Consider the following 20,433-nt stretch of genomic DNA (forward strand, 5'->3'; position numbering starts at 1 on the left):
ATCCATGTTAACTGGCTGCAAGTGTGATTTAGTTATTGCCAACACCTGTTAGGTGCCACAGGAAAGTTACAGGTGCTGTTAATTACACGAATTATAGAAGCATCACATGATTTTTCAAACAGTGCCAATACTTTTGTCCACCCCCTTTTTTAGATTTGGTGTGGAATTGTATCCAATTTGGCTTTAGGACAATTCTTTTTGTGTTTTTTCATTGAAGACAAATTAAATGAAAATAATAATACCAATGGACTCTACATGCCTGGTTCCCACCGTGAAGCATGGAGGAGGAGGTGTGATGGTGTGGGGGTGCTTTGCTGGTGACACTGTTGGGGATTTATTCAAAATTGAAGGCATACTGAACCAGCATGGCTACCACAGCATCTTGCAGCGGCATGCTATTCCATCCGGTTTGCGTTTAGTTGGACCATCATTTATTTTTCAACAGGACAATGACCCCAAGCACACCTCCAGGCTGTGTAAGGGCTATTTGACCAAGAGGAAAGAGTGATGGGGTGCTACGCCAGATGACCTGGCCTCCACAGTCACCAGACCTGAACCCAATCGAGATGGTTTGGGGTGAGCAGGACCGCAGAGTGAAGGCAAAAGGGCCAACAAGTGCTAAGCATCTCTGGAAACTCCTTCAAGATTGTTGGAAGACCATTTCCGGTGACTACCTCTTGAAGCTCATCAAGAGAATGCCAAGAGTGTGCAAAGCAGTCATCAAAGCAAAAGGAGGCTACTTTGAAGAACCTGGAATATAAGACATATTTTCAGTTGTTTCACACTTTTCTGTTATGTATATAATTCCACATGTGTTAATTCATAGTTTTGATGCCTTCAGTGTGAATGTGCAATTTTCATAGTCATGAAAATACAGAAAAATCTTTAAATGAGAAGGTGTGTCCAAACTTTTGGTCTGTACTGTACATGCATTTGGGGCCCCACTAGCAGCTTTTGCCATGGCCACTGCTTACGGGATTCTCTGTAGTGCTGCTTCCTGCTCTTGATTTTTATTCCTTTTTTGTATATATATTTGTTCTTTTTTGCACAATTAAAACTTTTGTGTCCCTGCACGAGAGCCAGAATTTTATTTTCCTTCTGATGTAGATATATGAGAGCCTGTCTTTTAAATAAATAATAAAAGTTATAGCTTTTGTTGTTGTTTTTGTTGCTATTTTAAGATACATGGTACTTACCCTAAATGGTGGGAATAAAAAAAATATACACTGCTCAAAAAAATAAAGGGAACACTTAAACAGAATATAACTCCAAGTAACTCAAACTTCTGTGAAATCAAACTGTCCACTTAGGAAGCAACACTGATTGACAATCAATTTCATGTAACATACCTGGCGGCGTCCTTGCATGGTGGTCCATCTCCCACTGTGCAAGAGCGCGCACTTTATCTCCAGTCCAGAATGTCTCTCTGGCTTCCCTCCTTGCTGTCTGTTTGTCTGTTTTGGCTGCATAGGGCGACGCCCGCTGAACTTCCTGTTTCTTGTACCTGCTGCGGACACGCCCCTGTTGCGCCTTCAGCCTATTGCTGTCCATCTTTGGGTATTTATACCACCTTCTTCCTCAAGATGGCGCCTGAGCATTGTGTCCTGTCAGTCGGCTTTTTGTCTCTGACATGCCAGGTCCTATCCTGTTTTCCTGCCTGGTTTCCAGTTCTGTGTCTGAACTGTGGTCTGTTCTTGTGAACACGCTTCTTGCCTGTTCTTTTGCCTTCTAGGGGCCGTATTCCTAGATCTGCCTGTCTGTGCCTTGCGGTATCTGTTCCCGTCTGAACAGAGTCCTGTTTGTGTCTCTGCCTTGCGGTATCTGTTCCCGTCTGAACAGAGTCCTGTTTGTGTCCCTGCCTTGTGGTATCTGTTCCTGTCTGAACTAAGTCCTGTCTATTTCTCCTGTCTTGCAGTATCAGTTCCCGTGTCTGAACTGAGTCCTGTCTATGTCTCCTGCCTTGCGGTATCAGTTCCCGTGTCTGAACTGAGTCCTGTCTGTGTACTCTTGCCTGCTGCCTTTCCTGGAGGCTGTATTTCCAGGCCTGTCTGAACACGCTCCTTGCCTGTTCCTCCCGCCTTCTAGGGGCCGATTACCTAGATCCATTCCTGTATCTTGTCTGTCCTGTCTGAACACGCTCCTTGCCTGTTCGTCCCGCCTCTCTGGGGGCCGTATTCCCGGACCCGCTCCTGTATCCCGCTGCAGTGTCGGTCTCTTCCGTACACTCAGTTCCAGTCTGAACTCTCTCCTATCCTTTACCTGTTTTGCCTCTATGTCCGTTCCTTTCCTTTTTCTGCAGAGTCTGAACTCGTACCTAACTCCTGCTTGTTGTCTCTGTACTCCCGTTTGTGAGTTTGTGGTCCACTTGCTACTTCACTGCAAATACCCTGTGGGTATCTGGCTCTGCCTTTCCCTTCCTGTCTGTTCCGTGTGAACAGAACCCTGTCCGTCCTGCTCTGACTCCTTGCTCACTGCTCCGGCAGCCTTGCTCCGCTCTGACCCTTTTGCCCGCTGCTCCGGCAGTCCTGTCCTGCCCTGCTTCTGCCCGCTGCTCCGGCAGTCCTGTCCTGCCCTGCTTCTGCCCGCTGCTCCGGCAGTCCTGTCCTGCCCTGCTTCTGCCCGCTGCTCCGGCAGTCCTGTCCTGCCCTGCTTCTGCCCGCTGCTCCGGCAGTCCTGTCCTGCCCTGCTTCTGCCCGCTGCTCCGGCAGTCCTGTCCTGCCCTGCTTCTGCCCGCTGCTCCTGCAGCCCCGTCCTGCTCTGTTCTTGCCCACCGCTTCGGGCGTTCCCTCTCTGCTGTGGTTGTCTACCGCATCTGCGGTTCTGTGACCCAGTCTGTACTGGGTCTTAACCTTTCTGTGCTCCAGCACGTCCTTTCGGCCAGTACCTCCCTGCCTGCATACTCGCCTGTATCCACCCATCTGCATACCTGCCGTGTTTGCTTACATCCACCAGTCTGTGCCAGCCTAACCTGCCTGTTCCAGTAATCCCAGTGTGGGTCAACCCCCGTGTCCGGAGTTTGACCTGGAGTAGCACCTGGTCCCTCTGCCCGGTTTCTCCCTGGTGCACTGGCGTCGTATGCCGTCGTGCCACCTTGGTCGGATCGGCCAGATACTTAGTCACGCCCCTCCAGGCACTCTCCGGTCCATGGTCCAGTGGAACCACAACACCCGCACACGCCAGTCAGTCCGGGCGTGTGCATAACATTTCACATGCTGTTGTGCAAATGGAATAGACAATAGATGGAAATTATTGGCAATTATCAAGACACCCTCAAAAAAGGAGTGGTTCTGCAGGTGGGGACCACAGACCACATTTCATTACCAATGCTTTCTGGCTGATGTTTTGGTCACTTTTGAATGTTGGTTGTGCTTTCAAACTCGTGTTAGCATGAGACGGACTGTACAACCCACAGAAGTTGCTCAGGTAGTGCAGCTCATCCAGGATGGCACATCAATGCGAGCTGTGGCAAGAAGGTTTGCGTATTGTCCAGAGGTTGGAGGCGCTACCAGGAGACAGGCCAGTAAACCAGGAGACGTGGAGGGGACCGTAGAAGGGTAACAACCCAGCAGCAGGACCGCTACCTCCGCTTTTGTGCCAGGAGGAACAGGAGGAGCACTGCCAGAGCCCTGCAAAATGACCTCCAGCAGGCCACAAATGTGCATGTGTCTGCACAAATGGTTAGAAACCGACTCCATGAGGGTGGTATGAGGGCCCGACGTCCACAGATGGGGGTTGTGCTCACAGCCCAACACCGTGCAGGACGCTTGGCATTTGCCACAGAACACCAGGATTGGCAAAGTCGCCACTGGCGCCCTGTGCTCTTCACAGATGAAAGCAGGTTTATACTAAGCACATGTGACAGACGTGACAGAGTCTGGAGACGCCGTGGAGAGCGATCTGTTGCCTGCAACATCCTTCAGCATGACTGGTTTGGCAGTGGGTCAGTAATGGTGTGGGGTGGCATTTCTTTGGAGGGCCGCACAGCCCTCCATGTGCTCGCCAGAGGTAGCCTGACTGCCATTAGGTACCGAGATGAGATCCTCAGACCCCTTGTGAGACCATATGCTGATGTGGTTGGCCCTGGGTTCCTCCTAATGCAGGACAATGCCAGACCTCATGTGGCTGGAATGTGTCAGCAGTTCCTGCAAGATGAAGGCATTGAAGCTATGGACTGGCCCGCCCGTTCCCCAGACCTGAATACGATTGAGCACATCTGGGGCATCATGTCTTGCTCCATCCACCAACGTCACGTTGCACCACAGACTGTCCAGGAGTTGGCGGATGCTTTAGTCCAGGTTTGGGAGGAGATCCCTCAGGAGACCATCCGCAACCTCATCAGGAGCATGCCCAGGCATTGTAGGGAGGTCATACAGGCACGTGGAGGCCACACACAATACTGAGCCTCATTTTAACTTGTTTTAAGGACATTTCATCAAAGTTGGATCAGCCTGTAGTGTGTTTTTCCACTTTAATTTTGGGGTGATTCCAAATCCAGGCCTCCATTGGTTAATAAATTTGATTTCCATTGATGATTTTTGTGTGATTTTGTTGTCAGCACATTTAACTTTGTACAGAATAAAGTATTCAATGAGAATATTTCATTCATTCTGATCTAGGATGTGTTATTTGAGTGTTCCCTTTATTTTTTTGAGCAGTGTATATACTATTTAAATTTTTTTCAATGAAAATGGGCAATTAAAAATAGTATCCAAAGCCAGGTGAGCTTTTGAGCCACTGCACCAGATCTGCAAGTTGTGACTAAGGTACTGAGAATCCATTTACAATTTTGTTCTTTTATTTTGCTCAGTAACAGTGTTACTATACAGTGGTGATAATTTGGGCCTGCAGTATATAATGGAATTATTTGTGTACATTTTATTGTGCCATTATTTGTATAGTGTAATGGTGAATTTTTAAGTCTAACACCTCAAAGTACTTATCTTTGTGATATACACTCAGTTAGACCTCATTCAGATGTCAGGTTTTATTTTGACTTGTGAGAAAAAAGGGTAAAGTTTTGTCATTTTCTTTCACTGATGAGAAAAAAAAGTTTCTCCATCTTCTCATTTACTGTGGTATAGCGGTAGAATGACAGAGCATATATAGTCTCTCAGAGGAAGAAATCTTGGTTTTGACATAGGTGGAAGAGGCCCACGCGGGACATTTTCCTCTACGAATACATATTTTATTACGTTGTTTTAATCAGATCAGAAACATTTTACCTTACAATTTTTGTTGGTTCCACCCTGTAGTTTTATAAATATTATATAATTAATGGACCTGCATGTTCATATTATTTTTTGGCCACCTTTTAAACTTCTTATTTATCTGCCATATGTTTGGGGTTGTGCGTAGGGAAGACATTATTCTTCGTGCTATTGTACTGTTTGTAAGTAATTTTATAGAAGAATCCACTGGCAGCCTAATCAAATCTGTCATGGCTGATAACCGAGCAGGCATGGTAATATCTTACAGCCAAATTCTACTTAATTATTAATGAACTACTGTATTGTCTTACATGAATGATGAAGGTGTTCTGTGATCTGAGGCACACGTAACTGATGATAGACATGATTGTTGAAGTATTCACTTTGTAGTCAGAAATGTGAGCATTGCATTTGAAAGAAAACTGAATGACTCACAATTTAATTGACAAGTAATGTCATATTGCCCCATATAGTATGCAGTTTACACCTGTTTGTGGCCTAAACTGGGCCAAAAAGGGTTGGAATAGATGACGAGTGAGTGAAAAATATGGGTCACAGTTTGAACTTTCATCACTTGATGAAAATTTTTTTAAGTAATGAAAAAAGTGGGTGAGTTCCCCAAAGAGATGTAATCCTTGTCAAATTTATTAAAGGGGTTTGAAAGTTATCCCTTACCTGTGGGATAGAAGATAACATCCCAATCACTGGAGGTCTGACAGCTGGGACGCCCAATCTCGAGACCCGAGACCCTAGAGAGCCTTGTGTGACTGGAGCGGTGGTCACCTCTTTCATTCTCATAGGATTGCTGAAGTCCAGCTGAGCTCTGCACTCTGCTATCTCCGGTGGTCTCATTAAGAATGAATAGAGCAGCAGTGCACATGATCGACCACCGCACCATTCAACTAAGACTCAATTGGTGGGCGTCCCAGTGTTTGGACCCCCAGTGATTGGAAAGTTATCCCCAATCCAATGGGATAGGGGGTAACTTAAACTTAAGGATACCCCTTTGACAAAGCCTGAAAATGGCACAAATATTGGCACAGATCTCTACCTTTTCATACTAGTTCCTACTAGTTTGTTACAACAGATGTTTCCCTTGAATTCTTGATCTCCAGTGTTGGCCTGCTTAAGTTACCATTGTAAACCATAGATTAGCGATCAGTGACTGTGCTTCACATATCCATAGATATTCTACTATATCAAATCTTTTCATTTCTGAACCATTATAAAAGAAAATGTAATTTTGGAAAACCAGTAAGCAGTTTTCTAGTTCATAGTATCTTCCCTATATAGCCTGGATATTTCATGCTAAAACGTCTATGACATCTCGCTCATATAAAAAATCCCCTTTCTATGTCATGACAGAAAATGCTAGGGGGTTCTAAAGCCAGATCCTTCAGAATTGGGTCATAAGTAGCGGCTTTTAATACAAATGCTAGGCATCTTGATGAGACACTTCCAGTTTCTGCACTTCTTCTATTTGAGTTTACGGTTTGTCCAGTCCCTGCTGTCATTGGCATGATTCTTAGTGAATAATATTTCAGGATAATTCTAATTATAACAACATTTCATAGTCTAATCGCACATAATACTTGAGTTAATAACTTGTTTTTGTATACCTGTTAAGTAGAGATGAGCGGATGCATTCGTGGGACTCTTGTCCAATGTCCAGGTCAGTGGTACCTGGCGGTTAGACGAGAGACCCATGAATCTCTCACGTTCCTGCATCTGCAGTGCGGCTTTTGATTAGCCAGGGCTGACGCGATGTCATTTGTGCATCACATCACACAGATGATGTTTTGCATGCTCTGACAAATAGAGATGAGCGGATACGTGGATGTTTGGGTTTGTTGGGTTCGGTCGAACTGTAGTCCAAAGTTCAGTTCGGATACCAGAACTTGACCCGAACTTGACCCCGAAACTCATAGAAGATAATGGGGGCCCAAACTTTGGTGCTGTAAAATGGTCATAGTAAGGGCTAGGGGTCTGCAAAAGTATCTCTCACTCTCACTTCGCACTGGACAGTAGGTGTCTGGTTCCGATACAATCCCCAAACTTTACAGTTCGGGTTCGCTCATCTCTACTGACAAATCAAATGCTGCGGCGGAGACGCCGGATGGTAAGAGATTCGCTGGTCTATTGTCTAACCACCAGTTACCCCTGACCTGGACACTGGACTGGAGTCCATTTAATTGATCTTCTCATCTCTACTTTTGAGTTATTTCATCCCATTTTCTCCATTTATACATAGATTCTTTCCAATTTCCGGTGACTCACCTTCAACACAGGCAGTGGATTAGCACCATTCTGTTGTCTGATGTGCTTTACAGCATAACGTGCATGCTAGTATCTGTCAAAATGATAATTTAGTTTTAAACATTAATAGAGTTGAATATTATGATCTTTATAACCATAAAAGATAAGTCAGCTATGCCTAATTCTGCCTTACAAGTCTCTGCAACAGATCTGGCCAGAAGGGTGAATTTTTGTCTAGTAAAATGGCTGATACTATTATGGAAATCCAAAAGGACTCTATTATAGTCATTATATTTAAGTTATATCACTTTAAAAAAACAAACTTTAATCTGTTTAAGATATTTTTTTTTATCTTGTAGGGTATTTGGTGCTGCTATTTTCTTAACCTCCATCTTCAATATGTTGATACCATCTGCAGCAAAAGTTCATTTTGGATGTGTTATCTGTGTCCGTGTTTTACAAGGCCTTGTTGAGGTAGGTGGATATGGTGTAATTATAGTCAAATATATAGATTTAAGGTTCATTTTAAATATTAATATAGATATTGAGTATATTATATATATTTTTAGGGTGTGACATATCCAGCATGCCATGGGATGTGGAGTAAATGGGCACCACCTTTGGAGAGAAGCAGACTAGCAACTACTTCATTTTGTGGTAATACAGCCTATCTTTGAAACAACTTGCTTTTAGTTAACCCCCTGCCTTTTGCTGAGCGTACACGTTTATTTCCATGAGGAAAAAGCATTGGACATGTTGAAATTCAGTGGAGGGGGCAGTATGCACATTTTTTTTTATAAAGCTAAATGAAGAAAAAACAAACCCAAAAAACATAAAAAACATACGCAAAAAAAACCACATCAAAACACAAAAAGACACATTTAATGACAGCCAAGGTGAAAGTACATACAACATTAAAAAAACAAACAAAAATCCCATTGGAGTTTTTGGTGCATTTTTCAGTTAAAGTGGATCTAGCAGGAAGAAGTATATGTCCTTTATGTATATTCCACTATATTTCTTGTTACTTACCGTACTTAGCTTCTTCTGTGACCATCACATAAGCAATTATTGTAATTGGTTAATGTGACGCATTAACCCCATCACTACCCGTCTATTTTACGTATTTTGTTTTGTTTTTTTCCTCCCCCTTTTTGCAAGAGCCATAACTTTGTTTTTTCGGACCACATAGTTGAACGAGGACTTGTTTTTTGCGGCACGAGTTGTACTTTTGAATGACACCATTCATTTTACCACATAGTATACTGGAAAGCGGGAAAAAAATCCAATTTCAAAAAAAGTACAATTCCACAATTGTTTTTTGGTGTTTTTATTTACCATGCTCACTATATAGTAAAACTGATCTGGCAATATGATTCTCCAGGTCTGTACAATTGTGCAGATACCAAACATGTATAGGTTCTTTTTTATTTAGGCGGTGAAACAAAATTTGGAAGTTTGAAAAAAAAAAAATAAAAAAAAATTTGTTTTTGTCACCATTTTCCTTGACCTGTAGCGGTTCCATTTTTCAGGATATGGGACTGTGAGCTGGCTTTTTTTTGCGCCCCAAGCTGATGTTTTTATTGATGCCATTTTGGGTAGATATGATGTTTTGATCACCTGCACCTCTTATTGCATTATATTGCAATGTTGTGGCGACCAAAAACCATAATTCTGGTGTTTCTATTTTTTTTCTCATTACGCTGTTTACCCATCAGATTGATTTATTTAATATTTTGATAGATCGGACATTTCTGAATGCAGCGTTACTAATTTTTTTACTGTTTTATTTTCAATGTGGCAAAAGGGAATGATTTGAACTTTTGTGGGTTTTTTTTGTTTTTTTTTCCATATTTTTAAAAACTTTTTTTGTCTCACATTTTACAGACTTCAATAGTTTCCTTAGGAGACTAGAAGCTGCGATCATCCGATCGCTTGTGCTGTGCGTGCTATTGTATACCTATGTGCTATTGTGACGCGCTCCTAGCTGGCGTGTGTTAAATCCCGCTGTCAGTGATTGGCAACGGGATGCAACTGGTAAACAGCCACGGCTGCTAGAGGCACTTGACGGCTGATTAAATCAGCCATCAAGTACGAGGAACGATGTGGGCTCGGCGTGCAAGCCCACTTCAAAGGCAGGGACACTATCTTTGATGTACATTTATGTCAAAGATAGTGAAGGTGTTAAACGGAACTTGTCATGTCAAAAACTCTGCTAATGGGGTTAATCTGCAGCTTAATAGCATACTGAAGCTGTGCGGCTGCCTACTAAAAAGTCTGGCTGTGAAGAGGAAATGAACTTTATTCCTCCCAGCAGCCTTGAGCTTTCAGTCATAGAGGTGTAGCCGGGGCGCCTTGAGTCATGGCTCAGTACATAGTGAGTGGCGGCTGTAACCACACCCCAGCACTGACTGACAGCTGGCTCTTTACTGATGCACTGCTGAGCTGGCTGTCAGTAATATGGTTATAGCCGCTGCTCACTGTGTATTGAGCAGTGACTGAAGATGCTCCTCTATGACTGAAAGCCGGAGGTTGCCAGGAGGAATAAAGGTCATTTAATCCCGGCATCTGGGCTTTCAGTACGGCAGTCACACAGCTTTAAAATGTTATTAGTCTGCAGATTAACCCCATGTCTGCAGGTTTATAGCATTTTGGGACATGACAGCTTTCCTTTAAATACTGTTTCATCTGTTACTTTTATATTACAGGCTCCTATGCTGGTGCGGTAATTGCAATGCCATTAGCAGGGATACTTGTACAATACATCGGTTGGTCCTCTGTATTTTACATTTATGGTAAGTTTTTTTTCATATGTGTATAAAAACTCACACTTTTTTTTATTGGTGTATAAAAACTGAGAAAGTAACTCCCAGCATTCCCTGGCAGTCGTCTCTCAGGGTATGTTGGAGAATTATAGTTTAATAGCTGCGGTACTGAAGGTGGCTGATCCCTGTCCTAAATAGAAAAAAAAACTTGTATTTTGTTTTTCATTAATAAAAAACATGTTACTTAAGGAATTTGAAGAAATTCTGTTAGGAAGACAAATGGCCCCAATCATCGTTGTATTCTCAACATCTGTGAGCACCTCTCAATTAGTGACTTTTTTTTGCGACAAATTGATCAAACAATTGACCCTTTTTTTAGGTTGTCTTTTGTTGTTTAGTTTTCTGATTTTACTATCAATATGCATGGCTTTTCCAAATGTCTTAGACTGATACATCAAATGCAACTTTTTTAAAAAGTTGCAAAATTTGGCGCAAATGTATTGTCTCCTCCGGAGTGATTTTATGTATGTGAGTTATTTTGGTGCAATTTTTTGTCAATCTTGCTAATTTTTGAGCTAGAGTATCACAAAAAGAGGTCAAGGACAAAAAGAAGAGCATTTCATGAAGCTCGTGCACCCCTTTGTACTAGCCTGTCTTTTGACGTGAACATCCTGCATCTCGTAACTGCAGGAGTTAATTAGCGGCCGGGGATTGGCTGCAGCCCAAACATTCTGTCCCAACAGGTTTCTTCTTCTTCAGTGAGAATTCTCTAATGCAGAATTAGTTAATGGGGTTTCTAAACCAGACAACTCCTTTATCTAGATAGTTAGAAATAACATTTTATGGATTCATGTATTTTGGGTCAGCTTTTGCATGCACAGAGGTACAACACTGAGTAGATTATTTTATAGTTACATACTAATCCATACTCGTCTGTAATGCAGGAATGTTTGGAATGATTTGGTACGTGTTCTGGTTGCTACATGCTACAGAGAGCCCGGCTGCTCATCCTTCTATTACTGCTGAAGAACGGTCATACATTGAGACCAGCATTGGAGAAGGCTGTAGTTTAGTTCTAACTGGTGTAAGTATAATATTGGTCTATTGTCTGGTGGGGAGGACACTGAATGTCATATCAATAAGCTCTTCTTGCGTAATGCATGATGCATATTGTTACACGCACTCCGCTAGGTTCAGATAGGGCGAGACAGGTTTCATGAATTCGTTGGAATCCTAGGGGGACCATTACTCAGGGCGACCATAGGCTGCCACTTCTCTCAGGCACACGATAGATTCAATTGCTGACTAGACACATCTGACAAGAGTCTTCATAAACAGTTGAACAGTGGAATTTAATCTGAAGTGCGGCCAGTGCAATTCAGGGATATTACAGCAGCAATCTTCATTACAGTACAGTCTCATAAAGCAGGCACAGTAACGTCAGTCTCTTCAGTAGCATAATTCAGCACAGGTTAGATCTCTTAGCAGCACACTTCTATGCATACACAACCACAGGCTTTTCCTTCACAAGGACACAATAGTACACAGCATTCTTTATCCTGCATGGAGATGGAGGGGACGAGGGTTTGATGAGGGAGATGATCCCTGTGACAAAATTCCTTCCAGTCCTTATCTTCCCGCCCTGTTACTCTGCACTGTTAGTTCAGGGAGTTTATCTGACCTGTGTTTAGCTTCCCTCCTGACCTGAATCCTGTTCAGGTGCCTTCTGTGTGATACAGATAACACACCACCTTTCTCTAAGGCTCCAGCCAGAACAGTAAACAACTTCCCCACAATCCCCCTGGCGCTCTGCTAAAACACTCCCTGTCTCCTGTGACTGTGTTAACCCCTCTAGTTGCTGAATGCTTCTGAAGCACAACACTTCCTGTCTTTTGTGACTGTTTTAACTCTTATAGTTGCTGAATTCTTTTGAAGCAACTGCACTACTTCTGCATGTCACAATATCCAAATATCTCTGAGTTATTCTGAATGTTAGAAATAGGAAATCTTTCAATTAAAGGGTTAGTCCCATGTTATAGAGTAGGTATAGTTAGATAGACAGAGTTAAACTAACCAAGTTTGCAATTAACTAGCCCGTTGCCAAGGACACCGCCTATCGCTGAGGTCTTGGAGTGGTGGCTGATCAGATGTAGTTCTTATAAGTTAGTTCTACACTAAGGCCAGTGGGGATTGCTTTAGATCACCTCCTGAGCATGTGCAGCTCAGGAGCAGTTGTTTAGGGTAGCTCACCTCCTACTCCATAAACCATCTTGGCTCTCCACTGATTGTGATCTAAATCCAGATCTAGAGGTTGCTTAGGTTTGCACTCATACCCCCACCCACTTATCCGCTCACCATTGTCAATACACTGTACAAGTTTGCAGTCCCTCTTCCCCGCTGACAAGATCATGATAACACACAAGTCTCAAGAGACATGCTGCTTCAGGAACGAGTACAATTCAGGCTGACAGTGCCATTGCTTCTAAACTGTACTGTCAGACAAAGAGGTGCTCCTGCCTGCCCTACTCCTAACAATCAGGAAGCTGGTAGGCTGGGTAGCAGTGTGCTCCTGCAGATAAAACATTTAACGATCAGCAGTCGTTTAATAGCCTGATTACACAGGCAGACCGCGGTAAATGATGCGCACTGAATGATCTGGAATAGATTGTTCAGTGGACATAGGCTTCCATTGTTCTCGGTAGTGTGAGTCCTCTTTACGCTGGGCAATGTACTGCCAAGGATGATGATCTTTTGCACTGCTCAAAAGATCATTTCACCCGATGAACAAGCATTTTTCTTAAGACCGCTCCTTCATGATAACCCTTCAGTGTTTTTGCAGTTGCAGTTTAAAAGGAATATACCTTGCCAGTAGGATCAACCCACGTAAGCCATTTATATGGGCTTGTAGGTCATAGGAAGCTGAATAAAATAATACATTGATATCTGCAATCCAGAAATTCACATTTTTCTTATATGTAAATGAGCTATTTAGATCTATGGGCCGGACACTGATCTGCATGAGAATCTGCCTCTAGAAGTTATTTTAAATGACAGGGGGCGTTGCGAGTGTGAGACATAGTGATTGACAGTCTGCTCTCATAATCACACACAGCTTTGCAGTGAGATCAGAAGTAACAAACTACAGCAGAAGTGAACTATATCTCATTACACGCATTTGCAGCAGCACTTGTCCCTTCATAGTGCTGTCAGCACTGCTGCAGAGCTGTGCCTGATTATAACCAACACAGTACAGCATAGTTGAACCTTGTCTCATTGCAAACATAGCAAGTACATTTGGAATTGTCTTCTCACACTGCTGTCAGCTCTGCCTGTGAGATGGAAGCTGAAGCACTACGAGATGCATACTCTCTTACATTACATAACAAAAATGTTTTTGTAATGAGACAAATTTCACATCTGCTGCACTGTGTTAGCTCTGCTGTACTGTGTAAATTCTAATTTCACTGCAGAACTGTGTGTGATTATGAGAGCAGACTGTCAGTTATTACATGTCCCACACTGTTAATTCTCCCTTTCATTTAAAATAATCTATGGAGACAGATTCCCATGCAGATCTGTGTGTGACGCATAGCCTGGAAAAGCTCATTTACATATAAGAAAAACGTGGATTTCTCTGGAATAAGACATCAGATTGCAGACATCAAAGTATCATGCTATTCATCTTTTTAGTACTTGCATGCCTATGTAATTGGCTTTCGGAGGTTAGATCCTACTGACAGATTCCCTTTAAGTTTGCTCATGTGATTGACACAAAGGCACAAAGCTTGTTACACTTCCTGTACAGTATAGTCCAAACTCTTCTTGTATTGATCAGGGTCCCAGTTTGAGAGCTGAGGCACATGATTAGGACACCTGACCTCAAAGCTGTTGCAAGGCTGGAGATTTATGACTGTATCTCTTCAGAAGATGAGAGGGAGAAGAGGGGGACAGAGGTGAACAGCTAACTTCTGTATATAAATCAATGAGCTGGAGAAAGCTGGGTGCAATGTTAAGAATTAAGACCTCTCCTGGAATGTAACCACTGTGCTCTCTTACCAGGGTCTGGAGGTCAAGCTCCATGGAAACAAGCTGTACACTATAAAAGATAAAAGCTGTCATTGCAGGAGAATGACAGCAGATAAAAATTCACGTCAATTGCAAACTTGCTTATTTTCATGCTGTCTAATTAAAGAAATGTAAGGACTTGGAATACCCCTTTAAAGCACAAATTATGGACATTTGTATTCTTGCTGTAGTTTACAGCTGAACACATTCACATGCTCCCTCCTGCAAGCACTGATATCATCATTTTCGGTTTAATTTGCAGAAATTTAAGACACCTTGGAAGAAATTCTTTACCTCAATGCCAGTCTATGCAATCATAGTTGCAAATTTCTGTCGAAGCTGGACATTTTATTTACTGCTGATCAGCCAGCCTGCTTACTTTGAAGAGGTGTTTGGCTTCCCAATAAGTAAGGTAAATATTTTACATGTGTGAATGTATACCTTGTACAAATAGGAGAAGAATAAATATGTTCAACATAAGCAGATATTTTTTTAATTGGGCATTTAAAGCGAATCTGTCAGTAGGACCAACCCTCCTAAGCCATCTATATGGACATGTAGGTAATATGAAGCTGAATAAAATGATACCTTGATATCTGCGATCTAATGTCTTATAAGATATCCATGTTTTTCTTAATATGTAAATTAACTGTTAAGGGGAACTTGTCACCAGTTTTTGTGTCTTTATACAAATTCTACTACCTTTATCTGCTCCTGCACTTCATTCTACAAATGTGTCTATCATCTCCTGACTCCCACTGTATACCCGCAAAAATGCCATTTTAATTGCTCCTGTGCTATATTTAAATGAGGATGGTCTGGTCCGATGGGCATCCTTGCTGCGGCGCCTGTGCCTCCTCTCTGCTCCTAATTGCTGTCCTCTTGCTTTGATTGACATGGGTGATGAGTTCTGCGTCAACTATATAGTGAATCAAGATTTTTCGCCTGCGCAGTAGCCTCGCAAGGCCAGCGCAGGTGCAGTTTGCTATGTCATTTCGGCTCCAATGTACCCTGCCGCCGGAAATGCTGTTGCTCGGCGCTTGCGCAGTGATGTTTTATGCTCTTCCCGTAATTTATGCCATTCAACATCATTTGGACAATTATAGTTCTTATACTAACGAACTAAAACAATTTATTCTCACTAGTTTACATTATTTGTTGAAACATAATTATTTTATGTTTAATTCTGGATTTTTCTTACAAGTGATTGGAGCTTCAATGGTGCCAAGTTCTCCCCTTCTTTAGCAATTTTATTTATGGTTTGGTGGGAAGAGAAGTTTATTTTTAATCCAACCAATCCTTTTGTCACCCATTTAAAATGGTATGGCCGATATGTGGACGACCTCCTTATGTTGTGGTCTGGAAAATTATTTTTAAAAGTTTCTCCTGTAAGAGGATGTTAAATTTTCAGATTGTACCTTCATTTTTTTTTTAAAACAATACAAAATGTTTTTAACCCCTTCATGACATATGCTGAGCCCGCATCTTTCATTTGTGATCGTAATTTTATTATTATTATTTATTTATATAGCGCCATTGATTCCATGGTGCTGTACATAAGAAGGGGTTACATACCAAGTAAAAATATCACTTACAGTAAACAAACTAACAATGATAGAACGGTACGGAAGGAAGAGGACCCTGCCCTTGCGGGCTTACATTCTACACATAGCAGTGCTGAAGCACTGCTATGTGTAGCACAGGCGATCGCAGCTTCAAGTCTCCTAAGGGGATTATTAAATAAAGTAAAAAGTGAAAGAAAGTTTTAAAAAATATGAAAAAATTTAAAAAAAAATACAAAAGTTCAAATCACCCCCCTTTTGCCCCATTCAAAATAGAAGAATTTAAAAAAAAATACACATATTTGGTATTGCTGCATTCAGAAATGTCTGATCTATCAAAATATAAAACAAATGAATCCGATCGGTAAACAGAGTGATGAGAATAAAAATTGAAACCCCAGAATTATGTTTTTTTGGCAGCTGCAAAATTGCAATAAAATGCAATAAGAGGCAATCAAGATATCATATCTACCCCCAAATGGTATCAATAAAAACTTAAGCTCAGGGTGCAAAAAATAAGCCCTCACCCAGGCCCAGATCCCCAACTTGTCCTGCAAAAATAAATCCCTCATACGGCCATACTGATGGAAATATAAAAAACTTATGGCTCTTGGAAGAAGGGGAGGAAAAAACGAAAACGGAAAATGGCCCTGGGGTGAAGGGGTTAATGTAAGAAAGTTTGTAATCATAATGACATGCATAAACTGAAAGCGTCACCCATGTTTGTAACAAGGAGGCAGAATCCTCAGTATTTGGAAGAAGCATTGCTATCCATACAGGAGTGGTGCATTTTCTATAAGCCCGTACACCACTCTGGTCAAGTCTCTAGAGCTAGAAAAAGGAGAGTTAAAAATTCACCGAAGTTTTATGTGACAGCTACAATGATACTTTATAATAATAAGCTGTTCTAGTGATCACATCAAGACAACAGATCACCTTCTCACTACAGCAAACATATTTATTGTTGGTGGTGATGTTGATACCAGGACATTCTGTATTTCTAATGAAGCCTGTGTTGTTATGAGTTTCAATTTTGATCCATAAAAAAAATATATATATAATGGGGATTATCCAGTGGGGATTAAATGTGACCAAATCTTGGGAATTATCATTAGAAAGCAGTGGTTTATTCTTGCTATTTTGTCCCTAATCCTTATCCTATTATAGTTCAGTCTCTCCATAATGGTGGAGTCATAAACAATACCATTATTGAAAGCTAGACCTGGATTGTAGGTAGGAGAAGACTAATGGTCCATGTGCAATGGTCCATACTGGGTGCAATAACAAGTTGCTCAACCTTGGCCAAGGCATTCAGCTAGAGGGCTAAGGTAGGTAAATGACTGTCTTTCTAAGATGAATTTGAACCCTAGATCTGATTTTGGGTTAGAGACCCCACAGTTCTATAGATGGGGCTTTATTCTGGTTTTGAAGTAATTCTAGCAGTTGTTACTACTGTAACGTGGCGGTAGCCATTGGTGAGGTACTCGTCTTTGACGCCCTGGTACACTACATGAAAGAGAGGGTCCTGGCTGGGTGTGTGGACTTTGTCTATGGGGGCGCTACGCCCTTGCAGGCTGCATGATGCTGATGACTTCGGCTGGCCAGGACCAGATGTTATCAAGTTCAATCAGGGAGACCACCACTTAAAAATAAACTGTATTTTACTGAATCATAATGTGGGGAGGAGTATGTGCAGTGTATAGCGGGTGCAAGTCTTCTCTTAACATACGGAACATCTTTATTCACATTTTTTCTTTACTTGCTAAACTGACATGGTTCTGCCTCGGTTAGTCCCTCTGTCTTTACCACAACACAGCACAGTGCTTCATGAGCTTCCCTTGACCCCAATAACGGCACCACAGTTCAATAAGCGAAAGTCCTAATTCTCAACCGATGGTTCCGCGTCCTTTTCCCCTTGGGGGAGCTACTTCTGCCACTATGGCCTTTACTTAGTTTCTCTGTTTGCCGACACCTCGGAACTACCACACGGGGCACTCTCTTCGTCTCGCTTTCCCTGCTCCAATTCAACCTCTTGCAAATTCAGGAGAATCACTCGCTACTTCTATCTCTTTTCCTCGTCTCTACTCCAGATCACGCTATCCATTGCCTCAGTCTCCTCTCACCTCAGGGACACCCACTTTATGCAGCTGTTCTCTCTGGTCAGACCATAGATCTGCTTTTACTGCACCCTGGGCCCTATCTGACTTCCTGACAGAAAACTCCCTCTGTCACTTCACTATAGCCCCTCCCACTCTGGGATAGCCCCAACTATTAACCTTAACTGTGCCTAGCAATCACTTAGTGATAGAGTTGTGTTCTGCCCAGCACTATCAACACACATTACTAAACATACTACACATCAGATCAGATTACAGTAATACACATATCGTCAAGGTGGAATGTGGGCCAAACTTCTATCTTCTTACACTACGATTGTTCCAAATCTTCTTTCAGATTGGATATATTGGTGTTAGATAAATGTGTACAATGATGTTACAAATCGAGCACTGTATTGTGTGGTTGTCGTATATTCAATTTTTTAATTAAAATCCATTCTGTGTTGAGCTGGAACATTACTATGCTAGCATATAGTCCTCTTAAGCAGCGGCCATAAATGACTTTATAAGCAGTAACAAAATAGTATTTTTTTTCTGTTTCTTAGGTTGGTCTACTCTCTGCAGTGCCACATATGGTGATGACAATTATTGTACCCTTTGGGGGACAGTTGGCAGATTTTTTAAGAAGCAGGCAGATACTGAGCACCACAACTGTAAGAAAAATCATGAACTGTGGAGGTATTACATTTCATATTATGTTTTTCTATTTCTATGTTTTTTCATTTTCGTTTTTTCCTCCCCTTCTTCCAAAACCAGAACTTTTTTATTGTTCCATCAATATAGCTGTATGAAGGCTTGTATTTTGTGGGATGAGCTGTACTTTTGAATGACATCATTTATTTTACCATATAGTGTACTGAAAAACAGGAAAAAAATTTCAAGTGCGATGAAATTGCAAAACAAGTGCAATTCCACAATTGTTTTTCTGTTTTATTCACCATGTTCACTCTATAGTAAAACTGACCTGGCAATATGATTCTCCAGGTCAGTACAAATATGCAGATACCAAACATATATGATTTTTTTTTATTATTTAAGTGATGAAAAAGAATTAGAAAATTTGCATGAAATTTTTTTTTTGCTTTTGTCACCATTTTCCAAGACGCGTAACGTTTTCAGGATGTGGGGGTGAGGGCTCAAATTTTGAGCCCTGAGCTGATGTTTTTACTCATACCATTTTGATCACCTCTTATTGCATTTTATTGCAATGTTGCGGTGCCAAAAAGTCCCGTAATTTTGGTGTTTCGATTTTTTTTTTTTCTCCTTGCGCTGTTTACCGATCGGATTCATTTATGTTATATTTTGATAGATTGGACATTTCTGAATGCAGCGATATCAAATATGCGTATTTTTTATTTTTTAACTGTTTTATTTTCAATGGGGGTGATTTGAACTTTTGCGTTTTGCTTTTTTTTCTCCATATATTTAAAAACTTTTTTTTTTACTTTATTTAATAGTTGAAGCTGCGATCATCAGATCACCTGTGCTATACATAGCAGTGCTTCAGCTTCAGCACTGCAATGTATACAGTCATAGCCGAAAGTGTTGGCACCCTTGAAATTGTTCCAGAAAATTAAGTATTTCTCCCAGAAAATTATTGCAATTGTACATGTTTTGTTATGCACATGTTTATTTCCTTTGTGTGTGTTTGAACAACACGAAAAAACAGAAAAAAAAGGTAAACTGGACATCATTTCCTCCAAACTCCCAAAAATGGGCTGAACAAAATTGTTGTCACCTTTTCAAAATTGTGGGTAAACAGCTTTGTTTCAAGCATGTGATGCTTGTTCAAACTCACCTGTGGCATGTAACAGGTGTGGGCAGTATGAACCTCACACCTGAAACCAGATAAAAGGGGAGAAGGTGACTCAATCTTTGCATTGTTTGTCTGTGTGTACCACACTAAGCATGGAGAACAGAAAAAGGAGAAGACAACTGCCTGAAGACTTGAGAACCAAAATTGTTGAAAAATATCAACACAAGGTTACAAGTCCATTTCCAGAGATCTTGATGTTCCTTTGTCCACGGTGCGCAACATATTCAAGAAGTTTACAACCCATGGCACTGTAACTGATCTCCCTGGACCTGGATGACAGAGAAAAATTGATGAAAGGTTGCAACGTAGGATAGTCCAGATGGTGGATAAGCAGCCCCAATCAAGTTCTAAAGAAATTCAAGCTGTCCTGCAGGCTCAGGGTGCATCAGTGTCTGTGCGAACTATCCGTTGATATTTGAATGAAATGAAACACGATGGAAAGAGACCGAAGAGAACCCCACTGCTGACACAGAGACATAAAAAAGCTAGACTGCAGTTTGCCAAAATGCATGTGAGTAAGCCAAAATCCTCCTGGGAAAGTGTCTTGTGGACAGATGAGACCAAGATAGAACTTTTTGGTAAAGCACATCATTCTGCTGTTTACCAAAAATGGAATGAGGCCTGCAAAGAAAAGAACACAGTACC

The 20,433-nt window shown here is 41.6% G+C and overlaps 1 protein-coding gene across 1 annotated transcript in view; it reads left to right on the forward strand.

Moving 5' to 3' along the window:
• SLC17A8 (solute carrier family 17 member 8) overlaps positions 1-20,433 on the forward strand; it is a 58,973-nt gene that overhangs the window by 13,921 nt on the left and 24,619 nt on the right. Inside the window, exons 4-9 of the mRNA XM_073650670.1 lie at positions 7,823-7,937; positions 8,033-8,120; positions 10,172-10,258; positions 11,173-11,312; positions 14,556-14,705; positions 18,518-18,650. Coding sequence (XP_073506771.1) covers positions 7,823-7,937; positions 8,033-8,120; positions 10,172-10,258; positions 11,173-11,312; positions 14,556-14,705; positions 18,518-18,650 — 713 coding nt within the window. The remainder of the gene's footprint in view (positions 1-7,822; positions 7,938-8,032; positions 8,121-10,171; positions 10,259-11,172; positions 11,313-14,555; positions 14,706-18,517; positions 18,651-20,433) is intronic.

This window comes from Phyllobates terribilis, unplaced genomic scaffold (genome assembly GCF_046119375.1).
Source record: "Phyllobates terribilis strain yellow unplaced genomic scaffold, ASM4611937v1 Scaffold_11__3_contigs__length_659146591, whole genome shotgun sequence".
Taxonomy (NCBI): Eukaryota; Metazoa; Chordata; class Amphibia; order Anura; family Dendrobatidae; genus Phyllobates; species Phyllobates terribilis.